The 23851-nt window shown below is 41.2% G+C and overlaps 1 protein-coding gene and 1 non-coding gene across 2 annotated transcripts; one reads left to right on the top strand and one right to left on the bottom strand.

Annotated features, from left to right (window-relative positions):
- Positions 1-51: 51 nt before the first annotated feature.
- Positions 52-9880, bottom strand: CCNJ (cyclin J). Its single transcript, XM_066191166.1, has 5 exons — positions 9520-9880; positions 7569-7779; positions 4930-5229; positions 4679-4838; positions 52-3230 (listed from the first exon to the last, which is right to left on the bottom strand). The coding sequence occupies exons 1-5, from the start codon at positions 9586-9588 to the stop codon at positions 2819-2821; spliced, it is 1152 nt and encodes a 383-aa protein (XP_066047263.1). The 5' UTR covers positions 9589-9880; the 3' UTR covers positions 52-2818.
- An 11445-nt stretch (positions 9881-21325) lies between these two features.
- On the top strand, positions 21326-21373 carry LOC136294291 (U7 small nuclear RNA). Its single transcript, XR_010722354.1, has one exon. It is a non-coding gene; the product is annotated as a U7 small nuclear RNA (small nuclear RNA).
- The last annotated feature ends 2478 nt before the right edge of the window (positions 21374-23851 follow it).

Raw genomic sequence — 23851 nt, 5'->3', positions numbered from 1 at the left:
TTATATATTAAAAAAAAAAACATAATACAAAGCATAAGACACACTGGAGCCTTCTTACTCAAAACTAGTTTTATTTTAAAAAATAAGTTGAATGCATAGCACTCACAAAGATTCCATTGTTTTGGACATTTTGCATTTAGAAGCACCATTCTTATTTATGCCATAAAAAACACATTTTGGTTCTAATAGTAAGAACAGTGTATTTTTCATGTACACTGATAAAGCCCTTTTAAATAATATAGATTGAAACTGTTCAGTGTACATTTTCTCTGTAGTCATGATGCAGCTGTAGTGTCAGAAAAAAACTCAGACTAAGTAATAAATTAAAAACAAACAGCATGTAGTGGATCTTTTTACAATTGACCTAATGTCTTAAAATAGTCAAATAAAAAATACCCTATTAAATGTAAATCCATGGTATTAACTAACTGAATAAGCCCCCCACCCATTATAATTCCAGTGTTAAGTATTAGTTAAATTTTTATATATCAAATGCCTATGGGATAAATTTACTAATACCCCCAAAAAGAAGAGCCTATACTGCTGTGTCACAAAAAAAGATGACAAGTTAGCTGATTTAAAGATTTTACAGAAAAAAATTGCTACAGGCATCTGCTGTTATTTCAAGTCATGGTCTATTACAAGACTGTACATTCATAGCATCAGAGGTAGTTAGAGCACTGAGGACTTGGATACAGCATTGCAACGAAACAAAATCAGCAGAAAGAAGTCCATTTCCCTCTAAAATGGGTAACAGTGCTGAGTAAAAAGCATGGCATCTTATGAGGTGGGAAGTTTCTACTTAACACTATTCTCAGACATGGGGAAATATTCATTAAGAGATGAAGAGAGGAGAGGAAAAAAACCAAAACCAACTTGCATTTTAATAAGGAATTGACCACACTATGTCTATTTCAAAGTTGATTCTCTAAGATAAAAGGGAGAAGGTCATCTTTTCCATTCACCCTCCTATTCTTCTTGAGTTGCACATCTATGCTACAAAAGCCCACAACAAAAATTGGGATTTAAAAGACAAAACAAGAGAAACAGGATTTCTTCCTCAACAATAAATAGGTTTTTGTAGCATGTTACAATTTAGCCCCAGAAAGAATGAACACAGCTGTCCTCCCTCCATTCTGAACATTATGGTGATAAAGCCTTCATCTTTGTATTGATAATGTAATTTAATTGCCCCTGCTTTTAAAACAGTTTCTGTAAGATTCACAATAATTGTCATTTGATGGTACATGATTTTAAGTGCTGCCACTAGGACAGGGGAGAAGATGGTAAAAGAACAAATGAACTGACCAAAAAAAAGCCTTAAGCGCATATACTGTAAAGATATTTTAAAGTAGTAAGAATCCCATCATTCCTACCACTTCCTCCCACATTCTTCCACAGGAGAAAGTCTGATATCTTCTTGTATTTAAAAAACAAAACACCCCCAAAAATCCCCCAACAAACACACAAAGGACCCCAAAAACCATCTCTGTTAATATCTCTACCATAATTTTCATCCAAGAGGTGGATGATGAAGCTTTCTACCCTCAGACTATCCACTCCACAGGAGATAGTGTAATCCCATAAAGTTATATAATTAGCACCTTACTTGTGATGAAGCGGTTCACTCTGCAAAATATTTTTGATTCACCCACTTGGAAGAGCAAATCTCTATATCTTCTTCTGGAACTCCCAAATAGTAGAAGAAAAAGTTGCCCCTTTATTACCTGAGAATTTCCCTCCACTATAAACCTGACAGAACTGGATTTTTTGTCAGCATTTAACTGTACTTTTTCTGTAGGGATGATACTGTCAGTACAACTGGAGGATGCTTTCTGTTGGTTAATAATATTCATGTGTTTGTGTGTGTATACACAGAGGAATCACAGCCACTGTAGTAGTTCTGGTACAGTAGAAGTTCAGTTGAAACTTTCTCTTTTCTTCAGTTATCACACTGCTGGGTACTAGTTCACATCTACATTCTGTGAACACTAACATATCCCTTTGGTACTCTGCATAGATGCCCTGAAGAAAAGCCACTCCACTTGCTATAGTCTCTTCCCTCTCTGCCTTCCTTCCCCGAGTTATACCCAATTAGTGTACAAACCAGCAGCACCGAGTAATGAGTAGAAAAGTCCCTGAGTTAGTATGAAAGAGTTACTTTAAACACAAAAAAGACAGGGAGGATAAAAGAGGCAAAAATATACTGTCTTGTCCTGTAAGGTACAAAACTTAAAGAGCTAGTCAAAATACCAGTTAATTCACGTGTGTTAGCCTAAAGCACATAACCAACACAAGTGGTGAAAAAGGGGCAAGAATATGGAGTTAGCCACATGAGATTTGTTTCTTCCTGTGATCTCCATGTACCTGTAGAAGTCTGGCATTCAGTGGATTCTTGTTTCAGTATAAAGCAAGTGTTAATACTGTACGGTGGGATGACATAAACGTCTTCAAAATAATACTGCATATCTCCTTCATTAAAAGGTAAGTCTGTAGTTAGTCCACAGCTGTTTTTCTTTTGAGTAGTATTTCATAGACACACATTAGAAGCAGAATATTTTAAGTGTCAGAGCAAGAACGTTTTATCCCCAAGCATACAGATTCTTTTTCGGAGGATGGTCTGCGTGCTAACTTCTTGCAGGCTGTTATTTGAGCTGTGGTACCAGTTGCTAATCCAGTTGCTTTTTTTTTCTGGGAAGACACCTTTTTTATTTAACTTTTTGCCCTCAAACTTCTTTGAGGTTTAACAAAAAAACGAAACCATTTTCCACACAACTCTCCACCCCCAACAAATGAGCACAAAGCTATTTTGTACTTATCACCTCTCAAAGCAGGGAGTAATACAGGAATATCGTCCATTCACTTGATACGTCCGGTTGTAGGAGACAGTTATGCATGGCTTCACTTCCAGTGGCACAGCCAGTGACATGGCAGCGCCGCTCGGGATGTGGCCTCGAGCCTGAGCACTGGTGTGTAAGGCAGCAGGGCAAGTCTGGAGCGAGTAAGAGGCTGTGGAAGTGGATGATAAGATCTGCTGGCAGCTTTGCTGCTGTGATGCTGGGTGGTGGTACTGTAACGAAGACTGATGAGCCTGCAGATACTGCGGTACGTGCTGCTGAGCATTGGCCTGCTGGGCACTTGGGGCTGGGGGCTGAAACACAGCATGTTGGGCAGACTGAGTCTGTTGTCCTTTCTGCTTGTTTGCTTCCTTCACGTCGTTATCATGTGCACTAAAACAAAATTAAAGACAAAATGCATCAAAATAGATATTAATATCATTTAAACTCTTTTGAGTTAACATTTAAGAGCACTCTAAAATGTGGTGCAAATATCTGACAGCTTCCAAAGCTTAAAAAAAATAGTTTAGCTATCATTTACAATCACCTAAGGTTTCAAAATTTGGTTAGGGTACAGTCTTTCTTTTCAGCATTTCACTTCATTGTATAGCAATAAAAAATACAAATAAAAGCCAAGTACAACACATGTAATAGAGCAGGATCTAGAATTACAGTGCAATAAAGTTTGCTACTGTATTTTAGTAGCCCAATAAATTGCCAAATTATCAGAACCTGAACTTGCTGCTTCTACCTCATTTAAATGAAACAGAGCATAAGGTTTCTAAAGACAGCCAGAAAGGTTTGTAATATCTACATGACAGTACTTAAAGATTGTATGCATATTCATATTGGATTCTGGTCTGGAGAGCAAAAACACTTTTTTTTTTTCCTTCCTCTCACCTTTTTTCTAGACTATCCAGTATGGCTCATCTGAATTCCCTTTGATTTATAACTCTGAAATGTCTCTAGACACACTCTCTTTCTCAATTCTACGCTGAGCTTAAGCAGATACCACCTACACATTTCATTTCTTTTTGATGGTGCTCCCCCTCTGTTCCAGAGCAGTACTGAAAACATTTCTGCAACTGCACTTGCATGCTTTAGGTACTACTCCTTTCATTATACATATGAGTGAAGCCAACAGAGGCCATCAAGGGCGATAATGTCACATTTCTAAGGCTGATGTGGCTCTTCCAGATACAGCTGTGCTTCTACTGATCACAACTGTATTAGACTTGGCTAAGAGCAAATTTCTGTAGAGGGAAAGCAGATTGTGTAACATGCCTTCCCAGGAAGGTTCACTTGGCAATCTGGCATTTTTATCTCGTGTCAGCTGTAATGCAAAAATGGATACAGCAAAAATAGATACAAACTCCTGGTCATTTCCTCCCATAAAGCTGGCCACTCAAACGGTCTGCACAGTTGATTCATCATCTCTTTGGAGCATGCCTTGAACTTCCAAGGCATACAGTCTTCTCCATAAAAGCTCCTATGCCTTTGGTACTCTTCACTATCTGCTCTCGGAGCAGACTAGAGAGATTGGGAACAAGCTACTGAAGATGCTCAAAGCATCCCAGATTTTCAGTGGTAATGTAAGGCAGAAGTTTATTTGTTGAAAGATCAGGAAAGATATTAGATCCGATAAAGACTTCCCTTTTGGAAAGAGCCAAACAGTTATTGTCTAACAATACGTATCTACCAAACTTATGTGTTCCTAATACGTAAGTATTTTCAGAACAGAGGAACAGAAATTTATAAAGAAATGTAATTGCACTGTTGGCAGCAATTAAGCATAACAGATGCAGAAATGGGCTCAAAAAAAGCCAGTGGTGTTAACTCACATTAAGAGTCGCTCAATACATGGCACCAGGAAGTCCCAGGAGTAGGCAGTCAAGTGATGCAGCCGCGTAGGCCATGTGGGTGAGAGGCGCAAGATAATCCTTGAAGAAGCTACACATGCAGTAGCAACTAAAGAAGGGGCATAATTTAAAAATTCGTGATCTAGAAAAAAGGAATGAGAAAAAAATTTGTTTAAGTTTGACATTGTCTGTCGAGACAACAAAGAAGTCATTACTTGAAATCTGGAACTCACCTTGCAATGATACTTCCAGAAAGTAATCAGCATATTTTGCCATATATAACTTAGTCTTCTCTAAGCAAACCATTGGCCAGCCATCATGAAGATCAGTCTCATGGACAGCAATAGATAGATAATAGTCGATGAAATGAGCAGCAGTTGGGAGGCACAAATTCCACTGAAATGTTTCTAGCAACAACAACTCCATATGAAGCAAATTCTGTTTTGTTAGTACCAAATTCATATTAGTCATACAACCCAAGCTGTTCAACTGTTCAAGTTTGGGAACACTGTCTTCCTTTTCTTCAAATTTACCTTCAGGTGAACAGAAAGAGGAGGGAAAAAAAAAAGGTTCAGCACAAATTAACTATAAAATGGATTATAGCTAATGTCTTGTTGGTCATATTTCAATTCTACTATGTCAAACAAGCTTGAGACTTTCCTGTAGATGCAAAGCTCAAATGGACTATGGCATTAGAGACAGAAAGAGGTATGTACTAAAATGGGCTAAATTTCAGCAGATAATGTCAAACACTGTGTCAGATGTTGTGCAGTGCCATGTTTCCTGTTGGTTTTCCCATGCCGACACACAGAAGCCAGCCACGATAAGCAGAATCTTAGGACATCACTGACACTGCATATGCAAGTTTTTGTCACCAAATTAGTATATAACATCTCCCCATCATCAATGAAATACCACTTTGATGTGACTTGGCAAACACACCACAAGAGCATTTGGCTTTAATCATCCTCCCGCCCTCGCACACCCCTTTTGCATCTAGAACTCATTAGAGCATAGCTAGAGTCCAGCCAACCTGGCTGCTTTTAATGCCTGCTATGGTAGGTGCAGTTTTATATTTGAGACCTGGCAAAGGAGTGGATTTTCAGTAACTTGCATCTGAAAACCCCCTCTGCCACATACACTGTTGCAACCTTCCTTGGACTTTTAACTTGTCAGGTCTGTATGTTTTTAGCCTAAAGCAACATTGTGTATGTAGGAAACCCATTAATAAGAGAAACAAGTGTCACATTTCCATACAGTTTGCCATATGGTTGTGCTATTTCAATTTCATTGCAAATTCTTTCCATCTTACACTCTCTATTCAGTACTACATGATAGGTTGTAAATGCACATTCTTTTGAGTTTTGCAGGACTGAACATACGTGAACGTTTACTTTTTTCAGTGGTGGAGGTACTTATATAGGACTTAATCCAATACCAGAGCCGGTCTGTTAGTTTTTGTTTCCCATACTCCAGTAATTACAGAAATAAAAACTTCAGGAGTCACATAATAATTTTTCTTATTACTTTCTTAATCTTATCAGATATATCAGTGTCATTACTTACTACACCACTGATTAAACTCCTTGTTTAAGCCACACAGGGCAAAAGTTCATAAAACAGCATTTTGCTTCTCTCTGAACCAACCCATACACTGCTTCTCAGAAGAGCAAGTACTCCAGACTTTGATATCTCTACTTGCAGCTTGCTATGAACTATGGCAGAGGTTTATTTAAAACAAACAAATGAAAAATTCTCTTCAGAGCATGAATTCAATTTGAAAATCCAGCATTAGCTCAAAGCCAATCCATTTTCCTAAATGGATTACAGTGGTTTCTGAGGCAACGTTTTCATACTCAGCACGACATCCTTTGCCAAGAGAAGATTACTGGCTGGTGGCACCTAGTCAAAGTCTACCCTCAGAATCTGAAATAACCCTTTTCTGGTTTAACTGCTCTGCTGAACAGCTGTATTGGTGGACACGGGATGCAGTGAAAAGATGAAAACTGTCCCAACACCACTCCACTCCAGTTTTGTAGCAAAGAGGGCCTAGACTCCTTTTTGGGGAAAATGAGAATAGATTCAGAGAAACAGATGAGCAGAAACTGAACCAACAGATACTTCTGCTGCTAGGACCAGTATCTGAATCTATTGGTTTAAGAACAAGTGCCAGCAGGCTTCCCAGCAAATGGCACCCATATTTTTTCCAGGATATTGAAAAGGGGTCCACAAATGTTGAAAGATGGATACACGCCACAAGAACCTATAAGCAATATAAGCAGCATTGTTCATGAGTGTTTGTAATTAATTCTGTCTTCAGAGTACTGTGTATTCACCAATGTATTTTACCTGTATTTTATACATGACAATACAGGATTTATGTTAGCTTTAGCTTGCTTTAATACCATTGCCATTTACAAAAATCTGGAGTATTCTAGAACTATACAGCATCATCAGCAGAATGCAGTGCAGTCTACACATGGTTTATTTTGTTTATTTCTTTATCACAGATATGCAAATTTCTCATTTCCAGCACAGGACATACCTATTTTAATATACCCCTAGAAAGATGGTCTATCTGTTCCTACGACAGAGGTCTTAAAGTTGACACAGGTCTTAAAGTTCATATTAGAATAATTTGCTTACAAATATAAACATTAGTTTTTAATCACAGGGTTTTTTTTTCCCCACCCTCGGTTTCATCAGGTGCCAACAGAAATCAAAACAAGCCTAAAGAAATGCTCTACCAATTAGGCCAAACCGATATGCACTGCTCATCATTTATAACCACTTTGTTTCCCCCACCAGGACACGCCTTGCATTTGGCAGGAGAATCTATTACTCTAGTTGAAGTTTGGTGCCACATACTTACTTGCTAAAAGTAAACAGGAAAGAGCAACCACATGCAGTTGCTGTGTGGATATGTCATAGCGGTCCATGAAGAGGTCCAGCAGATACACAGCCAGATGTCGTGCAGCAGGACAGAGTCTGAACCTGTTGCTCACAATGGCAATCAGGTCTGCAAAGTATCTTCTCAGATGTAACTGGGGAGACTGGCCTTTGTAAGAGGGCAGCTTCAGCTCCTGGATGGACAGCAGCAGGTAATTTTATTAAAACCATAATTTAGTTTGAAGTGGTATCAGAGACAGCTGATATTTAAATATTTGCAACAGAAGTTTCAAAGGATTTTTCCCTTCTTCCTTCTGTTCCCATCATTTCAGAATCCCTTTTCAGTGAACAAAATCTATTTGTTGTATTGCAGAACAACTAAAAAATACTTTGTTTCTGCACAACATTAACAACTTAAAATTTAACATCTTTCATTTGGGCAGAGTGACTTCAGCTTTTACCCAGTCTGTTGAATTACCTCTGCTGCAAAGGCTGTACAGCAAGGGCATGCAAGTATTCCTCAGCTGCTTCAATTCAAAGTTCAATAGTTTAACTCCTCTCTTGCTACAGCTCAATCTGAGCAACCAGACTTTGTACTTAGTTGTTTGCATGTTCTAGAGTTGCCAAATCTTCTGCTAATGCCTTCAGGAAAAGACCACTAACAGCCAGCTGAACCTTAGGAAGAGGAATAGGGTGTGTGTGAACCAACATTGACCTGGTGTCTATGTTAAAACACTGACCCAGTCTGATTGGTGTCACACTGACACTGATTACAGTGTGCTCTAAGGCAGTTAGTTAAGATCACTCGGCCTCAGATTTGGGGGGAGTACCCCTCTAAACAAAGGTCCTAGAAACACCACATTTGAGAAAATCTGTGCTATAATCTATTTTGAATACAAAATTTAGACCGGTAGAAAAAACCCCCAACCCTCCAGGCTCCTGCCTAGTAGTCATACCTCTTCTTGTACGCAGCAGAACAGCAGTGCTGTCCTCTTATTATGAATAAAGTTATGAGATCGACTGTGCACTCACACGCTGTGTTCAAGTAGGATTTTGAGTACAATTACATTTCCAGCGAAAATTAACTTGATCCATTTCACTTAATGACATCAAGTTGGAATGGAGTCACAGAGAATTTTCAAAGTTCTAATGTAAATTCAAAGTTTTGAAACATGCTATTGAAGTGAAACAAAAGCCCACAAACAAACTTCCCGCCTATTAAGCTTTATAATTCACCTTCCACAGGAGTAATTTAGCTTTAGTAAAGATAACTTAGGTAGCAAATAAATGATCCTGTTCTTTTCTTATTTCCCTCCATCACCGGAAAAGAGTAAAGTAGTCACGACTCCGGGAAAAGTAATTCTCTCATCGAGTATCATCAGGCAACAAAAGCACGTTTTTTAGTAGGTTCACTCACTGTAAACTGATTTTCAACCCGGGTGTTAAGATGTCCTTTATGAAAATAGTCCCGAAGAACAACTCTGAGACAGTCGAAGCAACTTCTAAGCGATTGCCTAAACCCCCTACTCTTCTTAATGCACCCCGCGTTTCTTTCATTGGGTTTTTGTTTGGTTGGTCGGGTTTTTTTGTTCCAATAACACTACAATGCTTTCTGCCGAGTTTAAACCTGGACCCGCGCCAACGTCTCAAGAGCAGCACCGGGTGCACCGTGAACCCTTCCCCTGTCCAGAGAGCAGCGGGAGCACAGTCCGGCCGCTCGGATCAGCTGTCACGGCCACGGAGAGACAGCCCCAGAGCCCACGGAAGGAAGACACGGCGAGTTTCGAGCTTACAAAAGCCAACTCGGCCGAGCCCCGGCGGCCGAGCGGGGCCGCCCCACACGCGCTCTCCGCCCGCTGCCCCCGCGGCGGCTCCGACGGCCGGAGCCTCACAAAGGCGCCGGGGCCGCCCCCAGCCCGGCTCCCCCTGGCTACCTTGTATCGAAGCGCTTGGTGGATATCGGCCGCCAGCTGTCCTGTCCACCACTGCGCCTCCAGCTCCATCGGCGGGGCGGCGCGGCGCCCGGGCCCGGGCACCGGGGAGGAAGCGGCACTCGCTGAGGGCGGGACAGGCAGCGCCACCCTCGCCCCTTTCTGGCTCGCCCCCGGTTAACCGCGATCAGCTGCCGCGGGGCGCCCCCGGCCCCCCAGCCCAGCTGGCCGCCATGCGGGGCACAAGTGCGGCTCGTTACGCCGCCCCCTCCCACCGCGGGGCACGGCCGGGCGAGAGGGTCGCGGAGGTGGCGGCGGCCGCGGGGGAGGCGGCGGGGCGCGGCCCGGGACACCCGAGCGCGGCGCGGCGGCCCCGGGGCTCCGCCGCCATCACGCGGCGCCGCGCGCCGCGCCCATTGTTAAAGGGCCGCGCGTGTACAAAGCCGGGCAGTACCCGCACGCGCCCCCCCGCTCGCCAATCGCCGGCCACCTTACAGCCCGGGCCCCACGGCCGCCAATCGCCAGCCCCTTTACAGTGCGAGCCGGCCGCCAATCAGCGCGCGGCGGGCGCGGGCCGGAGGCGGGGGGCGCTGGGCTCGGGGGACGTGCGGGCGGGGCGGCCCGGCCCGGCCGGGCTCTCTTAGCCGGGGGCTCGGGAGAACCGGGGCGCTGGGGCTCACCCGGCCGGAGCACAGCGGTCTTTGGGGCCCCGTGAGCCCCAAAGATAGCACCTTTTGTATTTTTAATTTTTTTTTTTTAAATTTCTCCGTCCCTCGTTTCGCCCGGTTCTTTCCCCGTTGGGCTCAGCTGTGAGGTTTCAGCACGTGGCGGTGGCTCAGCTCTTGCCCTGCAGGCGCATTGTCCCGTTAGCAGTGCGGGACGCACACGCCTCCTCCGAGCTTTGAGGCTGCAATATTAGATTGATTTGGTTCCCTGCTGGTTGAATCCCGGGAGAAGGTTTGCAGGAGCGTGCATCCTCCCTTTCAATTGCCGGTGCCGCTCACCTGAGCGAAGGGCTGCGTGTGCTGGCAGCCGGTGACTGGGCGCTATCACTCGTGCCCCTGGTTTAGCAGGAGGTGCTCTGCACCTGCTCTGCCTTCACAGAGCCTTTTCCTTGGTGCTTTCTGCTCCCCGGTAATCAAATCCCCGCTAGAGATACCTTAGGAAACAAAACTTAGTGCTTCATAGTCCTTTACGTATTTGTATTTATAAGTACTGAAACAACTAGTCAATGAGAATATAAAACCTGGTACAACAGGTGATGCAAGGTGATAGAGAAGAAATGCTTTGAGTGCAATTTTTGTTGAGGGAGTGTATTTAATTTTTTGTTTCTGCCTTTGCTCAGACATGATTTTTTTTCCCTTTTAATTAAGAAAATAGAAACCAACTTTTTGACATAACCAGTTTAATGACTCTGTAGTGGGAACTGTAAAGGCCTCTTCCTGTGTGTCTAATGGGTAATCCTATAGACTACAGTGGTCCCTTTCATCTGAGGAAGTGTGCTCATAGGTGGAAAGTTTTGTTTTTGAGGACACATTTTTGGACAGTTTCCATTTATGACAGATGTTGTTATAAAATGCTGCATAGTTTTCTGAAGAAAAAAAAAACAACAAGAAAAGGGTTTTTTGGTGCATAATTGCAAAAATATTTTAACTATTTAGATTAGCTCTCTGAGATCTATAGACTGTTGACAAATCAGTATTTTCCTGGTCCGATGGCTTTTTGTCTCATTTCTCTACATTATTTTATAGGCAAATGTATGCTCAAGCTAATTTTTACATTTGCATATATATAGTTTTTAAATCGTCTCTGAAGAAAGGTAATACCATACTATATGTTTCAAGGATAAGTCTCAAAACCAGATTCCAAATGGAGACTCTGTCTTTTATAATGTCTTTATTGCCTTCAAAAATGTGTTGCCTGCATGAAGAGAAGGCTAATAAACACCAACATGCTAAAACCTGTTACAATGGGCCCAAACGGGGAAGTGATGTCCCTGCTCTTACTGCTATTAGCAGTGCTGCCTCCCCGTAGAGCTTTTAAACACTGTGTGGATTAGTCTGGTGCTGAACTGTTAAGCAGGGGAAAAAAACCTGGTGCTTGCTGGCTTGTTTCTAAGATATGCTTGATTGACTTGGATGGGAAACACCATTCTTATAAGGCTATGTACTCTGAGAACTATTTAATTTATTTAGAATTGAGAAAAACAATTAGGTCTCTGTTACTTGCCACTTCGAAGTGGAGTGAGCTGTGGAACTCCCTAATTCAGATTCTTGTTCCCTTTACAATCTATGCTAAATGAGTTGTTGGTCTTGTGAACAATTATATCTGTCTGCTTTTCTTGCAGTGAAAACATAGGTTTGGAAAAAGCTTCATCATTCTGCCCAAGGCCAGGATTGCTCCTGGCATGCGTTTTTCTAATCTTGGAGACTTTCAGAAGATCATCCTATTGAAAAAGCCAGAGCACTTAAGTACAGCCTTGCTATCTGCAGGAAGCTCACATCCTATCAGCTGTTAACAATCAGCCTTTGGAATAATCTCCTCGGGGAAGTGGTGGATTCCCGAACTGTTGGACACTTTTAAGATTCGGTGGGATAGGGTGTTAGGACATCTTGCTTTTGCCAAGAAGGTTTGGATGAGATGATGCTGGAGCTCCCCTACCAACCTGGTATTCTGTGACCTCAGTTTATGCCTTAACCCCAGCTGGAAGATTTGAGAACAGTCTTGGAGTGCTGAACTGAGGCTGATTTTTTGCAGAGTTCAGAGTTTGCAAGATCACAGTTTTGAGATTTGAATGGGAATAGGAGTAGCACAACAGTAATGAGAATAGGTTAATACATCTTCTCTGCATGCCTTATAATCAATCCTAAGTGTACTAACCAGTGGAGCTTTTTTAGCCAGTCCAGATTTCATCTGTTTTTAATGGTCAAGGCTCTGCACAGTGCTTTAAGTATTCCTGCCTTAGTCCCCTCTATGTAAGTCAGGATAGAACAAAAACCAACTCAGTCAGTCCTTAGGATAAAGAGAGGATATTAAACATGACTTTCAGTGGCAGTAGTTACATTTTCTTAGCAAGAAACTGAAAGCATGAAGTATGTGTAGTATTTAGAACCTGAGAAAACAGCAGAATTAAATGCTATGGAACCATTTTGAAATTGGTATCCTCTTTCTGTAAATGACCCTGGATCATCTAAGCAAATATGTGTGTCTCAGGGGGGGAATGAAATTGGCTGTGAGAGCTGCTGTCTGTGCTTTGAAAAGGTGCCAAATAGCAAGAAATACCGTTATTCTTGGAACTCACCAAGAAAAATTATTACCCTGAACTACATCCAAAATAGGCTAGAATGTAACCTGTGAAATCTGGACTAAAATTGCTGTAACATTTTTGTGGAATCTTCTGAAGAGGATGCTACAGAAGTCTTACAATTTATGGACCTGTAATTCACAGGTTATAGTCCTAACACGGTTTCAGACATGGTGGGTGAGCTGTCTTCTCTTTGTAGTTACTGGGAGGTTAGATCTGTATCTCAGGAGTCGATGCATGTATTTATGTGTTTAAGCTGCTTTTTCTTCCCCTAGTTTTCTTCTGATGGTTCTTCTTGGCCTGTGAAAAAAGAAATGTGAATTTTAAAATACAAATTAAGAACTTGGAAGTAATTGCCAAGTACAGCAAATGCTCTGATCCTGCAAACCACATTAGAACCCATTTACCCCTCCCAGTATAAAAGGATCTGGTTCTCGTGTACTGTTCTTAGTTTTAATGGTACATCAGCCACAAAGAACAATTTTCTGAAGACTGACACTGTTCTACTTCTGTGCCTCTTGTCATAAGATACATCTCTTCGAAGTTTGGATTTATCTTGACTGGCAGAATGAGATGAATCAACACACAATCAGCACCTGGGATGGAAGCTAAGTTCTGGGGTGACATAGCACTGAAGGAAGCATTTAAATAATGGCTCAATTGCTATGTTAATTGTGGGTTTTGTTTATTGGTTCTTGCTTTTGTTTGTTGCTCCTCAGTCATTCTCATCTGAATAAAGACATGGTAATTCCTTAAAAGGCATTTTTGAAGGGCTTAGTTTTTGGAATTAAAATGTAGGGGAATTTGAGTTTTGTAGAACTGAGAATTATTTAAAAAAAAAAATTAAAAAAAATCCAAACTTAGTTCCTGAGTTTCTTGAGGCTGAGAAAGTTAGCTCTGCTTTTGTTCTGTCCTTCTTGATCTTATTTTCAAACAAAGGCTGCATCTGATGACATTCATAGCAGTAATATTTCAAGGGCATTTAATTAAAGGGAATGAATCAGCCTGAAGACAGGGCTGTAATTGCTCACAGAGCTCTTTTGCAGCATGGTGGTAGATGAAATGTGCCATGTTGGTAAAAAGTCTTAACACTTCAGAAGGATTAATGAAAGAAGTCTCCTACAGAAAATACTCTGGGGTTGTATTTGTAAATCTTGTATTGAATGCTAAAGGTACTCTGTGGGTAGGATTTTCTAAGTTGTCTAGGGATTTGAATTCCCAGAATAGCTACTGAAATGTGAATAATAGATTTGATCTGAGCTGGTAAATATCCTTTGGAACTGTTGACTTTAGTTGTTAATATGGCTATTAACATAGGAAACATCTGAGAATGCTCAGGCCTGAGCAATACATGCTTTTCAGGAAGCATTTTAGTGAACAATTTGGCTTTAAGTATTCTCCCATCTTCTGGAAAGCTATTGTAAAAATGTGCACCCATGAATGTTTTATTTGGCATTAGGATAAATGTATATGTTTTTGATAATGTGTTGGATGAAGGAAACATTCATTAGTGGAAGGGTGTTGGTGGATATAAGTTGTACTGGGGGGTTGTTCTCTTCTGTAAGTTGCACTCATGGTTGTCAGTACCTAAAAAGATGGGAGGAATTTTGCATTTCAAGCAAATGTACTTCCTGCTTGGAGGTCTTCAGCTCATTTGACTGGAATTTAGTAAAGGTTATTTGTCTTGCAGTTACCTCAGAGGTGGAGGGAGAGCTGTTAGGAATACCCAGTTGTTCCTGTCAAATGTCTTGATTTACTTATATCCACAGAATTTAAGTAGGGCAAACTGGCCTATTCTTTTTCATTTCAAACTTAAGGTCCATCACAGAATAATTTTTTTTTTTATATAATATCTAGGGCTGCCAAATTAGGAGCCAGCCCGGGCAGAGCACCACAAAGTTAATGCTTTTTTAAAAAGCTTTTGTCTGCTAGGGGTGGCCCAAGAGGAGAATTGCCTGCAAATGTGGGACAGCAGGCACTTATCTCTGAGGTGCTTCTTGTTCAAGTACTTAACTAGTGGGGTTCCATTTCAGTAGCAGCACAAGTGGAAAACTTCACACTTCCAGTTTCTTCCTAATGAACAGCCAATTGCTGCTAGTGAAAGTAAACAAAATTATTGTCGTTTGTTCAGAGGACTTGGTAAACTAGTTTCATCTGTTGGGATTTACATGCACAGAGGTAGGGTGGAGATGTGAAGAGCGCAGCACTTATTTTTAGGTTAGGGAAGGCTACTCCAAAGTCGTTCTGGAGCTGTATCTTCTCTGGGCTGAACAAGCCCAGATCACCCAGCTTCTCTTCAAAGGGCAAGTGCTCCAGTCTTTAACCATTTTGGTGACCCTCTGATGGATTTGCTCCAGTTAGTCAATGTTTTTGTCGTACTGGGGGGAGGAGGGTGTCCCAAAACTGGATGCAGTATTCTAGATACGGTTCAACAAGTGATAAGTAAATGGTAAAAATAACTTCTTTTGCCATGGCTCTGTTAACACAAACCAAATGCTGTCAGCCTTCTTCAGTGCCAGAGCACACTGTTGACTCTTGTTCATCTTGCTGCTGTAGGAACCTTCAGCTTCCCTCTAGTGCTAGCTGGTCTATGTTGTGCTCCCTCCAGGATGTTTGCCAGGGTCACAGCATGGTTTACTCTGTGTCCACAAAACAAAAAAAAACCCGGCCAAATATGAAGAATGATAAATTTCAGCAGATTTGGGGCTGGGGTAAATCCTGCCAAATCTCACGGGGTTTACCTGTGTTGAAAGTGTTGTGCTCCATTATTCAGAAGTACTGCACCTTAATCAGTAGTGTTGTTAGGGATGAGCCTGTAGTTTGGGGCTGCAGTAAGTAGGAATAGCGATTCCCAACATGGTCATAGATGACAATGAGATCTGAGGTCTCGTTCTACATCAGTGTCCAATGCATGTGGCCAATTCTGCTTCTGACAGCCAGAGCCCAGGGGCTCCTAATGTAATGTTAGCATCTTACTGTGCTGAAAGAATTTGAGATTTTTATATGTTTGGGACACATTTTACTGTCAGGTGCATGGTCACGAGTCGAAGGAGCTGATTAACAATATCATATCTTGATAGTCTGGATGTACCTTTCTTGAGGTTTGTTGACAAGCAGACCTTCACTTCTGCTTCCTAATATCCTCATGCTATTTAGTGTGTAGTCACCTACTTACATCTAGTCAAGACATGTTTTAATAGACATGAGTCAGTACTCTTTATTTTCACTCATTGCACTGTGACTCATTACACCCACTGCATTATTAAAAAGGCAGAAACATACTTCCATTTGGATATTGCTAAAAGCACTGTGGTAACTGGTTTGACAAGTATGTTAAATGATCAATCCATTTGTAAAGATCTCTGGATGGAAGGGTAAAATGAACCTAGAATGTTGGGTTTCACAGCTTTTTGCCAGTGGCACCATCTGAAATTGTGACCCCCATTTTGAATTAGACTCTGGGACATGTGTTTGATGAACACATGCAGAAAAACGATGCCTTTAACAAGTAGTTAACAACCTGTGGGAGGCAGGGTACAGTAGAAGATGTTTTTCTGTTGAAATTAGTCAGCACTGACTGGTTTTCTGACAAAAACAGGCAGTATTAAGATTGCTCTTCTCCTCTTAAGCAGAACCTATCTCCACAAGTGCTGTGTAAGAGATGGGAGGAACTGGCAAAACATTGCTCATTTTGTGCTTTAATCAACCTCACAGTTGGGGGAAAAGTGCTGTCAAGAGTCAGTATGCATCTGTGGGCTCTGTTTAGTTGCTTTGCACATTGCTGTGGTCATGTGCACAATTTCAAAGGAACCCATATATTCATTTTTTCCTGTCCCATTCAAAATTACTTCGAAGGACAATGTGTAAGAACCATCTCTTTGTGCGGCTTGCAAAATGGAGTCATGTTTGCTTAGCATTTTGAATGCAAAACACTGCATATGAAAAAGTGATATAAATCTCAGTCTGAAATTAGAGACATCAATATGGTAAATAAACAATATCTGTGAAACACTCATACACTACCATATCTTAAATTTGTACAAGGTTCTCTTTGGCAAGAAAACAAACTAGCACTTCATGTTTCTCTTCTCACTAATGGCCTCGGTCTTGTGAAATGCCAGCTTGTGTTTTTTCGTTGTGGTGGTCCAGCAATTTCAAAACAGATGGTAAAAGTCAATCTTCATGTTTGAATCATTACTTTGCCTAGTATGTGACTGTGATTAGAGTGGGTTTTGCTTATAAGAAATAAGCTGATTGATACTGCTGGGTGTTTGTTTTGTGGATGTTTGTTTTTGAGAGTAATTTGTAAATTACTCTTCGCTTGAAAATGTCCGTAGAATTCTTTGGAGTTTGCCATTAGAAACTACATCTGCAGTCTGTAATTTACCGTGTTACTTAGCTGTAAAAGCCAAGTGGTATTATTGCTGGTTCACTGTTGTTTTCCGTAAATACCCATCAGAATTGAATTAAACTGGGTTCTGATCTTCCTTTAAAGGTTTTATGGACATAAACAGTGCCGTTTAAAGTTATCCTGAGCATGCATTAGTGTGATTACAGCTCTAAACTGGCTTTTTGTGTCTCCATGATGTTGTTGGGGAGCAAGAGCTCTGACGGTGAAGGGAAATGCACCTCATGTTGGTGTGAATATGTGACTGGAGATGATTGGGATGGGGGCGTATGGTGAGATGGAGTTGGAGAAGAGCAGAAACAACTCTTCAATAGGATTGATCATGAACTGGTAAATCCTTAGAGGTTGATGTTCAAAGCAGTGCTCAGACACTGATATTGTGCTTGGTTGGGGTCACCATGGAAAAGTTGGCAGTTCACACAGCTTCAGGTATTCATTGCTAGATCAGCATGTCTGTTAGATCACAGGAGCTAAATGTGGAGGAAAAAAAGCATGTCAGATTAGAATGACTTTTCCAACCTTTAGGTTTTACTGCCTGATGATGTTTTTTTAAGGTTTCAGATGAGCACTTCCATGGTGATAAACTAGAAGTGAAATTTAAAAACCCACCCACATTACTTAGGAAAATCAGAGGTGTAATGCTGCAGACATGGAGTCACAGATGCTAGAAGCAATTTGGATAAGGGTTTAACACAATATTAAGTTCAACTTTTGGATTTGTAGAAGTAGTTTAAAAATGCGCTGCTGCAGAAACCCAAAACTTTCATCTGGCATTAAGTTTCTCTGATAGTTCAGCTTTGTTTAAAACATATATTGGGTTATTTTTGTGCTGTTTATGTCAACAGTTGTCCCTTAGTGTGACACTTATATTTTACCTGTCCTCTGACAGCCCCTGAAAGCTCATGTAAGAATATAAAGCCAGTGTAAGCTCTGTAATTTATATTCTTGCTATTTCTATCACATCTAAATGTGATCAGTGTAGATCCTTCTGTTGTTTAAATTTCTGCTGCTGTCTGATCCAACAGCCACAGGTCTGTTGTAGTGCCTGTGGAAGCCTGGTCTTAGCTATGGATCAGAACATTTGCATCCTGGGTATTGGAGTTTCACTTCCTTGTTCTGTAAAAACTGTTAGTTAGCTGTGGCCCAAAGTGACACTAGTGCCATACAATCACAGGATGCAAATAATACCTCAAATCATGCTCACCTAAATGCTCAACTGAAATAAAACTAGTAGCATGAAGTGGCAGAGTACATGAGATAGAGCAACTATTAATGTAGTTACTGGAAGCAAAAAGACAATGAAGGCTTAGATTTTGTTTCTTTTTTATTTTTTTTTTACAAACAACAGAGGAGGTTGAAAACTGAAATTATTTTAAAGAGAGAAAATTACATCCTTATTGATCAACTGTGTGGATCTTTTATACAGATTAACTGAATTCAAAGAAAAAACACAGGAGAAGTAATAAAAGAATTTTTTTGCTTCTGAGTTCAGATTAGGTCATACTGAGCATGATTTCATGGCCTTTCTCTAGTGGTTTTTGAGTACTTTCCAAAGCCAAAATATACATTTTTGACTGATGAATGGTCTGCAGTTAAATGAGGGCAAGCAGAGAAATACTCTTGAGGCTGCAGAATACAAAGTGAATTGATAGAGCTCTTCAGGATAGCTACAACATCCCCCTCACAACAGGAGAAACATTATTTCACTGTCCTCATTCCCTTTGACTGGGATTTTGTGTTTCTCACGAAACTACTGAGGTCATGATGTAAAATTTAATAATGGTAATGTACATTTCACTTAGACATACTTTAGGTAGAGAAAATGAGGGAGCAAGCCAGCAATATGTGATCAGAAAAATCTCCACAAAGTAGGAAAAGTGGATATATGGATGTAGAAGTTGAAAACAGATGCAGTGCATGCATCTGTTTTCAACCATTTTAAAATTTTGATTATTTGCAACACAAATCTATATAAATGTATCAAGATTATAGCATCATGGAATCATCACTTTTATTTAACTGTATCAGGAGGTGCAGCTGAATGAGCTGAGCAGCATTATAGAGGAACACAGCATTTGTCTTGCCTTCCTGGTTTTGGCTACTTTCTGAAACAGGAATAAAAGGTACAATTACAACCAGAGTTTCCCTTTGAACACCTGAACTACTTAACTAAGAGCCTGCTATGGAGAAAAAAAGTCAATTTGGAAAATGCAGTTTAACATGGGCTATTTTTCACATCACTTAGAAAGAGTTCTCAGGAATAAGATTCCAGGGTGATTACTCATGTCTGGCAGGAGCCTGCCCTGGAAGCATTGCCTGACTTTGACCTGCTTCCAACCAGCTGGGAAACAGCCAGGTTGCTCAGTGGAACTGATAAAACATTCAAAGGCTGCATTAGCATAATTTAAACATGTCATAAGCATATCATCACCAAGGTTTAATTGAGGGCTACCCATAATCCAGATTTTAAAAACTGATTCTAATTACTGCAACAGTTCGGTTCTGTTCCCACTGAAGTCAGTTGAGGTTTTGATATTGAGAATTTTTTTTTCTTAAGTTGTCAGATCGGTACAGTCCTTACTAAATAATTTATTACTTTCAGTGCCACATGAAGCAGAAACAGTTCTGATACCATTCCTATTCCCAGTTGTGTGAATAACTGTAATCTGAGTGTAGCTCTTTCTCTCACAGAGTCTATTAACCTGGGATATTAATGATATAATTGAGGAAAATAAATCTTTTAGAAACAGAGGATTGAATAATTTTGTGTGCATGCCATTTAAAAGGTTTAGAGACAACATCAATTGCCAATTGACACTAAGGGTGTCCCACCTGACAGAGAAAGAGCAGTTACTTGGAAACGCTAAGGATGCTATTTGTGTTAGTGTGGCTTGTCGCTTTAGTACATCTTCCATCCTCCATCCTCAGTATGTTCCCAGACACTGTCAGTAACTGCCAGCAGGCTTTTTGCAATATGAATCAAATGGATTTCAGAGAATATTGGGGCTGCTCTGAGGATGGGTATTTAGAAAGAGCACAGACAAGGTCACCTGTGAGAACTGCTGTGACTTCTACTCATGAAACCCTGCTTGAGAATGATGAAGGCACTGGGCTGAAATTTGCTGAACTGCCTGTGGCCCTTTTCCTGATAATGTAATGTTTCTGTTTATGGAGCTGTCAAATACAACACTGCCACTCGCTTTCTAATTCTCCAATAGTATCTAATGATGCTGTTCTTTCAGTAGTATTCACACAATGTCCTGGTTTAAACAAGAGAAGGAAACAATTTATTAAAAACATCAAATGGAACTCAAGCCCTCTTCTTAACTCTCTCTATCCATTGCTGCAGGTTTGTTCCTAGTAGCAGAGCCTTTTGAGTTGTAGGTCTAGAATTAGCCCCATTCACATATTAAAAAGAAAAGGCATTGAATGTTAGCAAAAGTAGCTGGGTAAATTAATACGTACATGTATTAGTTTCCATTAATGAAGGTGGTGCATGCAGAAATCAAAGTCACTCAGCAGTGAATGACTTTTGTAATGAGAATAAGGAGAGGGGTGCAAAACAAGGCAGCTTTTACTTCACAGTAATTTGATGTAGACCCACAATTTTTTGTAGGCTTCTTAGGGATTTATATTCCAAGACTCGGTTTAGTTACTGATATGAAGCTATAACAGATTACTGGTCATTTTCAGGCTCTTGGTGATGCAGTGTGATTTAAAACTGCTTGTCTCGGTGTAAAAGAAAAACCAGGTGGCTTCTATGTGCTGTGGACAAGAACTTAGCCAGGGGGATGCTGCGAGGAAGCCTGTCAGGTTTGTTTATGTGCAAAGTATTTTGAAGTACCTCACTTGAAACAGGGCTACAATATACACAGTGCTATTGTAAAAGAAACAGAAATGATTAAGTGTTCACAAGCTGAAAGTAATTTCAACTCTGAAAGTTCATGGGAGTGTCTTGGTTTCAGGATCATCTTCATATATAAGTGAATTAGTAGATTCTTGAATTTCCTGTCATTCTAGGTACAGAACTGTCCTTATATTTGTGGATACCTTGTGTGTGCCATTGGGATTAGTCACTTCAGCTAAAGGGCACTGGAGAATTTTGTGGCTTTTTAAGAATTTGTCTAGTAGGTGCCTATGCCCAAATGTTTGATTTTTCTAGATAATCACGTATTGATTTGAAAAAGGCTGGTATGGATGTCTGGCTCCTGAACGTATTTCTTGAAAGTCTCCCACAAGGCTTAGATTGGTTGGGATCTAGTGAAGGGCTGTGGTGAGAAACTAATGCTGATATCAAAGACTCAGGTTTGGAGAAATGCAGCCTGTGACTGAGTAGCTGCACTCCCAGATAGATTGCCACAGCCTAGGTAGGCACAGTGCAAGGCACTGGTCTCAGGCTTGTGTCAGCTGTGGCTTCCAGGTTTGTATGTGTACAGTTTTTTCTGTACTCTCCACCAAGGATCCATCTCAGTTCCCCTGAAATGCAATGAGAAAATCCTTTGCAACTCCCTTGGGTGCCTTGCTGATTTGAACTGCACAGTTCATTGGTAACAGTAAGTGACAAGCTGGTGGCTTAGAGCTCCACTGACTGTGTGGCTGCAGAGCAGAGGCAAATGTATTTGTGTGTGTGTGTGTGTGAAACGGGGCAGCCAGACTGTGTAATGCTGTCAATTGGCAGCAGAGAAATCAGACAAAGAGCTTTTGTTGCTATCTCTTCTCTTGTTGTGATCAATATGTAATCCGTGTAAGAAAGAAGCAAAAGATCTAATATTCCATATATATTTATTTTTAGATATATGTACACACATGTATATATACATTTTTTCATTAGAAATACTTGGATATTTTTTCTGACTGTAATTAAATAGGTTAGATTATATTAAAAAAGCCAACGAACACTGTTAATGTAATTTTGCTTATTCACATAACAGTCCTCCTTTAAGTGATTTTATTTTCCCTTTATTGAGACAGGAATGCTGTAGGGGAAAGGGATGAATGCACGGAAAAAGAAATAGCCCATCGAGCATAGTAATTCTTACTTAGTTCATTGAAATCTTCGGCCTCGGGGTTTAAGGAGCCGCGGGCCGGGCGCAGCAGCAGAGCCCGTGCTCAGCCCCTGGGCAGGGTTATGGCGGTGCCACTCGACGCCGGCTACAACCGGGTAGTTTGTAGCAGTTCAGTGAGACCTGCTCGGATACCTTCTCAGAGCTCACACTCCTATCCCTGCTTGCCAGCCCGGCAGGGCTGTCTGTGGAAAAGCAGATTTGGGGACAAGGCTGCTGTTTCACCTCTAGAGGGACGCCCAGGACCGGAGATGGGCTCTGCCACACGCGGGCGGCAGCGCGGCTGCTCCTTTCCTTTCCCTTCGCTCCCGGACCTGCTCCGCCTCAGGACAAAGCGCCCCAGGCTTCTCCAGAACGATAACAACGAAGTCCTGAAGAGAGGAAGCGCGGGAAGCAAAGTGTTTACAGGAATGACACTGGCAACGTGTAATGTTCAGGGCAATGAGAAATCCCTCCCGACAGGGTTCGAATGTCTCCTCCTCGGTCCCTTCTTCTTCCTCCCTGTGAGAGAGAGGCCAGCGTAGGCAGATGATTGCACTCATGCTTCATGTAGGCAGTTATTGCTTTCTGTCATTTGTATTTGAAGTTCAAACAACTTTAAACCGCTGTTTCTCTCCAGTCTGACTTCTGCCACCACCGTCAGGGCAGGATCAGCACTCATAATATGGTGCGTTACCTCATACCTGGACGTGCTTGTAGCTTTTTTGTCTCTGCATTTAAGCATTTGTGCTGTGAAATTTCTGCTAAAATTAGTTAGGGTAGAAAACAGCACTTCCACATAAAAAGAGAAATCACTCACTGGCCTCTGATTCAGAATAGAACAAGGTGAACATGATTTCCTTGTTACTGTTTCTCCAAACTAGTCTGAACTTGCTCTTCAGCATGACTCTTTCAAGCAAAATTCTGAGCGGTTTCCTCGTACTCTTTGCCAAATGTGTCTCCATGATCTTTGATTTACTTTCTTTTGATAACTACTTACAGTGAAATGCTTTGACTACATTTTCAGCTTTTTGATCTTAAACCTCCATAAATGGGGAGCTTTAGGTACACAAACGTAGTTATATAGATACACAGAAAACACTGTAGCCAGTTAAAAGAACAAGTAGAATGAAATTTCCAGTTGGCAGAGTCCTTCCTCTTCAGCTCTGGGTTCTGGTTGGATGATCACACAATGCACATTTTTAAAATTATGTTGCTCCATCTTGACTATTGACATTGTTGTTCTTAGTTCTACCTAAGATGACTTGGTGTTGAATTTACTGATATTCGTGGAGTTAAAACGTCTGCTTGCTCTTCATGTGGAAAGTCTGGACTAATCATCTCTCTTTAGGTTTACGCTGAAATATTTATGTGCTAAGGAAACTTTCCCGTCCGACCGTCAGGAGCCGCTCTGGCAGTCCCAGTCTGAGCTGGGGCCGAGGGAAGCTCCAGTGAGCTCTCCCGAGCTCCGCTTGACTCTACACTCGCCACACTCACAGCCAGACCAAGTTTCCTTACTGGCTCGACCCCAGGCTCGACCGCAGGCTTCCCACAGCAGAGCCTCAGGCGTCTGAATCCTTA

This window comes from Chamaea fasciata, unplaced genomic scaffold (genome assembly GCF_029207755.1).
Source record: "Chamaea fasciata isolate MVZ Bird 193981 ecotype frontalis unplaced genomic scaffold, bChaFas1.0.hap1 SCAF_9, whole genome shotgun sequence".
In the NCBI taxonomy this organism is placed as follows: Eukaryota; Metazoa; Chordata; class Aves; order Passeriformes; family Sylviidae; genus Chamaea; species Chamaea fasciata.
Note: the sequence above shows the minus strand (reverse complement) of the source record. Positions and strands in the feature narration are given on the sequence as shown.

Excerpts from the sequence above, each read along its gene's own strand:
- CCNJ (XM_066191166.1), bottom strand. The coding sequence starts at position 9,588 with ATGGAGCTGGAGGCGCAGTGGTGGACAGGACAGCTGGCGGCCGATATC. Across the intron at positions 7,780-9,519 it reads ACCAAGCGCTTCGATACAAG|GAGCTGAAGCTGCCCTCTTA; the intron begins GTAGCCAGGGGG and ends CTGTCCATCCAG. Across the intron at positions 5,230-7,568 it reads TTCCTGTTTACTTTTAGCAA|GTAAATTTGAAGAAAAGGAA; the intron begins GTAAGTATGTGG and ends GTTCACCTGAAG.